The sequence below is a fragment of the Rosa rugosa genome, chromosome 4, assembly GCF_958449725.1.
Source record: "Rosa rugosa chromosome 4, drRosRugo1.1, whole genome shotgun sequence".
Lineage (NCBI taxonomy): Eukaryota > Viridiplantae > Streptophyta > Magnoliopsida > Rosales > Rosaceae > Rosa > Rosa rugosa.
In genome coordinates, this window is record NC_084823.1 from 19,406,806 (window position 1) to 19,416,092 (window position 9,287).

Here is a 9,287-nt window from a genome sequence, read left to right on the forward strand (position 1 = left end):
GTATTTAGTGAGGAACGCAAATATTCCTCGTAAAAAGTAACATATATTGAGAAAAATAAATTCCTCGCAAAAAACTTGGTCGCTAAAAAGACTTTCTGTTGTAGCGGTATGTGCCATCAATAGAGATTTCCAGCACCTCTAGCTTGGGCTTACCGTGGCTCGAAAAGGGCTGGTGACGGCCGCTATAGTTGCGGCATTCTATCTCAAACCATTTGTCAATGTAACAATCTTCATTAGGTCCGATTCCAAAATTAAAGGGTATGGGATGCTAACATCTCCGCAAAGCTGTTGTTGGCAATTAGGCTTTTCTATAGGTGGTGCTTGATCCGATGATGCTTCTGTACTCGTGTCCCATAACAAGAAAATAATGAGAACATCAATGACCAATTGCATATCGTACTTATTCCACTGTTTCTCTTAGCTGCTGCTGAATTCTAAGAAGATAAAAGAAGATCAATCCGGCTTTGTCTTTTGTTGAGAATATGTAATTTTCTTGTACTAATTTCTTATTATGCTTTGCTGCCGGATTGGTTGTTGTTGCCTCATGGTATGTGCTTGTCTTTTAGCTCCTTGTTACGGATTTACTTCTGGATGAGTTTGTTTATCATATAGCACCTCTCTGGTTTTTCTAGAGTATATATATTCAATCCATGACTTATAAGGAACCAAAGAATTACTTGAGTCATACTTCAAAAAAAAAAAAAAATAAATAAATAAATAATATATATATATATATATATATATATATATATATATACAGATTTTATCCAGAGCGGAGGTCCGCTTTGAAATTACTTGAGTCATACTTCAAAAAAATAAATAAATAATATATATATATATATATATATATATATATATATATATATATATATATATATATATATATATACAGATTTTATCCACAGCGGAGGTCCACTTTGAAATTAAAGTGTGAACTTCGAGTTTTGGTCGCTTTTCGGTCGCATATCCACATCTCGACCGTTCAGTTTTTAGGTACTAGTGTATAGATTATCTCTGCAAATTTTCAGCCAAATTGATGACCGTTAAGGCATTGATTACTGCCTTAAAGCTAGTACAGTTCAGGTTGACAGATTCAATCCGTCGATTGGTTTAAGCGAGTTAGATACCTTAACGATCATCACTATATTAGTTGAAGCAGCAAAGTTTCTCAAATAAATGGAAGAGAAATGTTGATCTCCAGATCAATGCACCCATAACAAAATTATCCAAGGTCTTATTAATAACGATGAGACATTAGGGGCTATGGGACTAATGTATCTACTACGAAATGGTGGAGAGGGGTTTCTCCGCAGATGTATCTACTACGAAATTGGTAGTTAATTGGTTTACTATCTAAAGATAATGTAGAACCTGCTTTGCTGCCATTGTTAACAAATTCGTTTTGAAGTTAATTTGGATCTTTGAAACAGAAGAACTTTCTCATTATTACAGGGAAATTGGAAAGGCTGCACCTTGACTACTGTGGATGTACCATGTATGTTATTTGTTACATAATCTCATTGCTATTGTACAGTACTAGCTAGATTCAATAAGTACGAGTGAAACATTGTAAGCTGCCTGCAGCATGCTCCGACACTCGATATGAAAGTAGAATTTACAGATTCGGGCTACGAAAGTGAGCTGATTGTTTATTGAAAAGGAAAGCCCCATGAGAAAGTCTTGACCAGTGCGGTTTTTTGTTTTTTGTTTTTTTGAAGTATTAGCTCTGAAGACTTCATTTTCCAGTTAATTGTGAGTTTTAACTTGAAATTCCACACTGCACCGGTTCTGTTGAAATTGTGCTACAGCAGAATTGGTAGCTTTTCAGAAGAGCCAATACAAATATACAATACAATGCAAAAGCAGAATTGGTAGCTTGTAACTGGTGAATGTGCTTAAGTTTTCCTCCGGTTGGAAAACAAATTAAAACTAAAGGCCATGCTGCTAGTCTGCGAAATGAATTTCCATCAATTCATTTCCACCTTCTACATATATGTGTGAAGGAAACGCATTTCAATCCCATGCTTACCATTAAATTTATATTGCACTCTTCAACTAGAACAAACATTTACAATATTGAAATTCATCAAGGAATCAAGCCATCTGTAGCATCCAAAGAATGCCAGTAATGTTAAAGAATTTGGGGAAGACAAAGGCGCTCAGAGCTTATATAAATACAACAAGTTAATGCTCAACGGTAAACAAGTTAATCCTCAACGGTAAAACCCTTTGCACGACAGCAGAGATATAACTTGACTAGACATCCAGAAGGCTTGAAGGCAGCTCTTATGCTTACAAGGTTTTCATATATCCTGTCAAGATTGAAAACAAGAGAGGTTTAAGAACAGTAAGAAAACGTAAGCTGAGACTGAGGAACTCTAGCTATAATTCAGCAAATAACATAATAAATTTAAGCCAGAGATCTAAGAGTCTAATACACAACATTAAGATAAGACAATCAGAATAGAAAACACTAGAATTAGGCAAGCTAACCAACAGCAGTTGCTTCCCATGATCCTACATTATTACATCCCATCTCTTCACAAGCTACACAACAAATTTATACATGATAGCTTCACTCATAAAATGTGGGTGGCAAACACGATGAAAATAAAGGACAGAATGCTTAGGAACCAAAAGATCTGAAGTTTACAGTATTCTAAATATAGGACGTACCCATGATGCTGACTTTCTTCAAGTTATTAGGAGTCAATTCCTGCAGATTAACAAAGAATATATACCTCAATATCTGAATTGGTGCACTGAATATGCTCAAGATAGGAGCCCGGGTAACGTTTATTTGAACATATGATTTTCAAGAACTCATGTATCACTATTTACTCAATAGTTTCTTAACTTCCAGAGGTCACTTACAAAACGCCTACCAATTCACTTTTGCACATTCTGACAACACAATTTATCAAATGAAAACAAGGGCTCAAAATCTACAGTGGACAGACTTAATACACCTATGATGACAGTAGCAACATTATTGGTGTTTCTTTGACAGGGTGCATGCTGAAATAAGGGCATGCACTTACTCAAATGAACATGATTGCAATCACCATGTCAGTAGCATCATGTAATTAATAACATCATTAGTAAAATCCACCAAATGGGCCTTTTGTTTTTTTGTTTTGGATTTACTATATAAAGAGGAAAACTAAAACACTAAGGAGTCCAAACACTAAACAGGGCAAATTCAGAGGAATTATTGAGCACTGAACTTTCAAGAACAAAAAAAAAAAAAAAAAAACCACTAAAATCCACTACAAAATCTCATATCTACTAAGAAAAGAGGTGGACTTTTGACTCAAAGAACCAAAGGGATTGATCTATTTAACCGAAACGAACTACAGCTTATCAACTTGTGAAAACAAAGGTTTCTATTGTTTTCTAGTAAGTGCTGTTTTAAGTACTAAGATGTAAAGCAGACTCTTACCGACTAGTTTTTGGTATGTGAATCTAAGGTAGTACTAAGATGTAAAGCAGACTCTTACCTACTAGTTTTTGGTAAGTGAATCTAAGGTAGTACTGTGTCAATGGTCTATCAGAAAGTGATGTGAAAGTAATGCAGCATTAAGCATGAACAGTGGCATGTCACAAAATATCTCAAATCCGAGTGTCCAATGAACATAAAAAGGACTTGCACACATTCTTGTTCAAAATATGGGTTCAATGAAACATATACGTAACATCCCAACCATTATGAATGTCAATTCTACAAAGACTTCATGAACACATTCTGCCAAAAGAGAAAACACAAAATCATGAAAAGTTAGAAAAGTAACAGGAATTTCAAAGCAATTATTGAGTACTAAACTTCCAAGGAAAAAAAAAAAACAAAACACAATAAAATATTATATCTACTGAGAAAAGAGGAGTTGGACTTTTCACTCAAAGAACCAAAGGGATTGATCTATTTAGCCAAAACGAACTACAGCTTATCAACTTGTGAAAACAGAGGTTCCTATTGTTTTGTAGTAAGTCCTGTTTTGAATAATAAGATGTAAAGCAAACTCTTACCAACTAGCTAGTTTTCGATAACAGAACCTAAGGTAGTCCCGTGTCAATGGTCTATATCAGAAAGTGATGTAAAAGTAATGCAGCATTAAGCATGGACGTTGACATCTCAAAAATATCTCAAATCCGAGTGTCTAAGGAACATAAAAATGATTGCATACATTCTTATTCAAGATCTGGGTTCAGTGGAACATATATGCAACATCCCTACCATTGTGAACGTAAATTCTACAAAGACTCATGAACACATTCCGCCAAAACAGATATCAGGTTACACTATCTGCAACCAATTGAACCTTTAACAAGTCACCTGCTTCTAACTAACAAAGGGATTGACTATAATAGACATCTATTTAGCCGAAATGAACTACAGCTTATCAACTTGTGAAAACAAAGGTTTCTATTGTGAAAGTAATGTAAAAGTAATGCAGCATTAAGCATGAACGTTGGCATGTCACAAAATATCTCAAATCCGAGTGTCTAAGGAACAGAAAAAGGATTTGCACACATTCTTGTTCAAAAAATGGGTTCAATGGAACATATATGCAACATCCCTACCATTGTGAATGTTAATTCTACAAAGACTCATGAACACATTCCGCCAAAGCAGATATCAGGTTATACTATCTGCAAAACAGAAAATCATGAAAAGTTAGAAAAGTAAACAGGGGAATTTCAGACACATTATTGAATACCAAAATTTCAAGAATAAAAATAAAACAAAAAACACAAGAAAATCTCATATCTACTGAGAAAAGAGGAGTTGGAGTTTTGACTCAAACAGCCAAAGAGGAACCCAGAAGGTGACCAAAACAAGGCGCTGCAAGGCTCCTACTAACGAAAAGTTAGTGTGGGATCGATGAGGAAAGGGTAACAAGACCAAAGAATGGTCTTAGACTCTTGGTATGAGGAAACTCAAGGTTTGTCAATCAACCACATCGCAGTGACACTATTGGGTGCTACAAGAGTATTTTATGGCACATAACAGTGTCCTTAAAATCTAAGAACTCATGATGAGCACTGAGTTCTGATATCTCAGCCTCAGTCATCATTGAAAACCCAATTGAACTACTAGTCCATGTATTGAGTGCGCTTTGCGCAGAAGGCAAGACTAACCTCTCAATGCCGAATTCCATGAGCCGATTTTCGAGCTCATTCATCAAAATCCTGCACATCCCAAGTCTCCTAAACAGAGGCCTAGTCGCCACGAGGGGCACTTCAGCCACTCCCTTATTGATCCTCACCGTGGCGGCACCGATCATCTCCTCATGACCATCATGATCATCTCTCCTCTCCAAAACCACAGTGTAAAACCCTCTCAAGTTCAACTCAGAATCGGATTCCAAGTCGAAGACAATGTCCTCAGCAATGTCTCTGTTGGTGTAGGGGTCTTTGGAAGGCTCGAAACACTCGTGGATGGCATTGAGAGCGGAGTGGAGCTTGGTGCAGTAATAAGATTCAATTCGCATGTGAGATTTCAAAAGCCTCCATGTCAGGTTATTGCTCACGGGAATGGGTGTCCCCAAAATCCGGTTGATCCCAGAAATCTTGGATCTTTCATCTTTTAAGACATCATTGATGTTTCTTGTCTTCGATCCTTTTCTTGATCTGGATTGGATTTGGGGTCGGGTTCTGTTTGACGACGCCGTTTCGCTCTCCCAACACCGGACTGATTCTTCTTCAGGGAAGCGTGAGGGTTTCACGGTAGACGACGATGAGGAGGAAGCCATAGCAGAGGCTCGCTTCCGCTTCATGATTGATCGATCTCGATTAGGGTTTTTGATCGATGTGGGTCTCGATCTTAGGGCTTGCTTAATTCAGCGGAAAGTTTGATCAGAGAAGAGAAATTTGTTGAACAAAGAGAGAGAGAGAGAGACAGTGAAGAAACAAAGAAATTCAAGAGAAACAAAGAAATGATTTGCAGGTAGAGCAGAGAAAGTGAAGACAGAGCAAATGCAGGTATAGGTTTATATCTATAACAGGTTCCAACGGATACTTTCTGACTGATTGACACAGGCCTTTTTGCTGCTTGCTGCCCACGAAATCATGACAGCTGGCACTCCATCCACTAGAAACGAATACTGCGTTTAAATCATCATCCTAACCCTTCATGTTCCAAAAACAAAAAAAAAAAAGAGACAAATCTAGGAATACAAGATTTCGATCGATCTAGCCTCGATCGAAATACAATATATAAACAAAGAATTGAATTGTAGAGGAAACTGAATACTCGCAAATGAAGGTAGGGTTAATAAAAACCTCTTCAACGAATAGGTTTCAGTCACAGCTTTTGAAGCGAATAGAGCTACGAGAGAGGTCAATGTAGCTAAAGCCATAATTCTCATGACAAGGCACATGAATGACGCGCTCCAGAATGAGTACATCAATGAGGAAGACCCCAGAAAACTATGGGTTGAACTCGAGCAGCGTTTTGGCAACGTTCGTGACTCCCTGCTTCCTGATTTAGAAGTGAGATGGCATAGCCTCCGCTTTTGTGATTTCAAGTCTATACTTGACTACAATTCGGAAGCACTTCGTATCAAGTCTTTGATGGAATTCTGTGGGCAGAAAATCACTGATAAGATGTTGATCGAGAAGACTCTCTCTACCTTCCCCGTCTCTGCATTGATGATAGCCAAGAACTATCAGATTGATGTCAATGCTGGATGCATCACAAGATTTCATGAGCTTATTGGTGCCATGAATGTAGCTGAAAAGAACGACAACATACTTGTGAAGAACTATAACTCTAGACCCGTGGGAGAAAAGCCAATTCCGGAATCTAATTATAGTCGCGCCCCTAAGGGATGACGCCAGGAGCGAAACCCTAAGGAAAGTGATTATTCTGGACGTTCTGGTCCATATTCTCGCCCCAAAGAGGAAGGAAACCGCCAAGATAGGCGTGCAAGGAACCGTAGAGGTCAACGTGTGAATAGAGAGAGAGAAGCAGAGCCTCCGACTATGGTGGTGGCGTCACCAAGAATCATAGCCATCCCCAATGCGCTCTAGGCGCTCCTCGATCAAGGGAGCCTGACCATGATGATGCTTGTCTTCGGTGTGGAGCGTCCGGACATTGGGCTAAAGCATGTAATGCACCCCAGAATGTTGCTAACGCGTACAAGACGTATCGTGAAGCAAGGGAAGCAAATTACATGGAGCAAGAAGATCAAGATGACGATCTCGCTCTAAGGGTTGAAGACTTCAAAGGCCAAGATCTAGAGACTGGCGATTTTGATTAAGTCTTTTTATTTTCCAAGAGATGTAATAGGCAATTGCCATATATTTTTGTAGTAGATGCCAATGGTTTAGTATTTCTTCAAAGTAGGCTCACCCAAAGTAAGTGTGATGTCTAGGAAGGTTCTGAGATTAGTGGTACTTAAGCGAGCCTTGCTCCACCGACATCTCTCTACTCACCTGGTCACATTTATTTTGGACTTATCGAAAGAAGTTAGATGACTACTATTGTTTTGCATTAACTAGCATTTTGGATTAGATTTTCTTTCGTCAAAGAGACAATGATGTAACTCGGTTGACTTATGAATAAAATTTCGAGTTCTTTTCATTATGACTCCATTTTGATTCTGAGAATATTACTTTGTGACTACGATGGCTGGGCCATCAATATTAATTCAAGAACATGGAATAGCCCAAGTTCCACTTGCCAAATGGCACCTTAATTACTGTCACAGAAACTCTCTACGATCTTAGGGCAAATCGCACCTATGAATAGCTAACGGATTCCATGCAAAAACGCATGTAGAGAACGGAAATGAGTTCCTTTGCAATACCTCTAACGATTGCGAACAAAGACGCATCTTAGAGAAGTTTATGTGTCTCTCTAGTGGACTCTGTGTCACTATTCGAGCTATTAAACCAATAAAGTCATGAGAGAAGATCTCTTGGATTTAGACACATATTGGCTTTGTCACGACATGATAGGTCATCCTAGTCATGATATGATGATCCGTCTACTAAAGACTTCACATGGACATCCCTTCTCTCGAGCAAAATGAAGCATGAATCAAAAGTCCACCACCAGCCTAGGGTTGGCATAACCCTTATCCCTAACGCCATGGATAGCGTACATCATGGTGATGACGCCCCAGGTGATGTTGCAATCACCTACTTTGCTTCAAATAGCGTTTCAGATGCTCAGGCCCAACCAAAATTCTCATTGGTTGCTTCTAACGCCTCTTGCTCGTTTACAAAGTCTGTTCATTAGGGAAATTAGGACTGAGACCGTCCTATGCAAAGGATATACTTGTTCTGTTCTTACATAGAATCCATGGGGATTCTATGGACTGATTCAACCAACTTGCGGACGTTTAAATATTTCATGATGTTGGTTGACACGCAAACACGCTAGTCACGTGTTGTGCCATTGTCCACTTGTAATGCTACTTATGCTACACTCCTAGCACATATCATATGAAAGAATGAGAAACCAATAGGCTGAATAGATGATTTCATTGATACAGAAACGTGTTCTTTATACAAGTGTGATCACAATTAGTTCCTACAAGTCAGGAACCAGTTTACTACCTATATTACATAGAAGGAAAGCTACAGATATTGTACAGCTAACATCTAGGACAATCAGCTTGAAGATATGACAGATTAGTTTCCTTACACTCCCCCTCAAGTTGGAGAGTGGATGTCCTGCACTCCCAACTTGCGAATCAAAGGAACAAAGATATCTTTCCTCAAAGGTTTAGTAAGAACATCGGCAAGCTGATAAGCAGAATTCACATACCTCGTGGCCACAGAACCATCTAGAATTTTGTCTCTAATGTAGTGGCAATCCATCTCGATGTGCCTAGTTCTCTCATGAAATACGGGATTGGCCGCAATGTGTAGTGCAGCCTTGTTATCACAAAACAGCAAGGCTGGTTCACGAAGAGATAGGCCTAGATCTCTAAGTAGATAACGTAACCACGTCAACTCGCAACATGTTCCAGTCATAGCACGATATTCCGCCTCTGCTGAAGACAAAGATACTGTTTTTTGACGTTTTGATTTCCAAGAAATCAAAGAAGGTCCAAGAAAGACAAAGTATCCGGTGGTAGACCTTCTAGTGACAGGACACCCCGCCCAATCAGAATCACAATAAGCTCTCAACTTCAGATCATTAATGGAAGAAAAGAACAGACCTTGCCCGGGAGCACCTTTTAGATAACGCACCACTCGCAATGCTGCCTCCCAATGCATCTTTCTAGGTTGATTCATAAATCTGCTTAGGACATGGACTGCATAAGTGATGTCAG

General features: G+C 38.7%; 1 protein-coding gene across 10 annotated transcripts; it reads right to left on the reverse strand.

Annotated features, from left to right (window-relative positions):
- Nucleotides 1-2,056: 2,056 nt before the first annotated feature.
- Nucleotides 2,057-5,999, reverse strand: LOC133743293 (increased DNA methylation 1-like). Of its 10 annotated transcripts, XM_062171174.1 has the most exons (5): nucleotides 5,140-5,999; nucleotides 4,582-4,650; nucleotides 2,677-2,716; nucleotides 2,494-2,547; nucleotides 2,057-2,312 (listed from the first exon to the last, which is right to left on the reverse strand). In XM_062171174.1, the coding sequence occupies exons 1-2, from the start codon at nucleotides 5,775-5,777 to the stop codon at nucleotides 4,647-4,649; spliced, it is 642 nt and encodes a 213-aa protein (XP_062027158.1). In that variant the 5' UTR covers nucleotides 5,778-5,999; the 3' UTR covers nucleotides 2,057-2,312; nucleotides 2,494-2,547; nucleotides 2,677-2,716; nucleotides 4,582-4,646. The 10 variants fall into 10 exon arrangements, with proteins under 10 accessions (XP_062027158.1, XP_062027154.1, XP_062027153.1 ...); XM_062171170.1 differs by lacking the exon at nucleotides 2,494-2,547; XM_062171169.1 differs by having other exon boundaries at nucleotides 2,057-2,547.
- Between the last annotated feature and the right edge of the window lie 3,288 nt (nucleotides 6,000-9,287).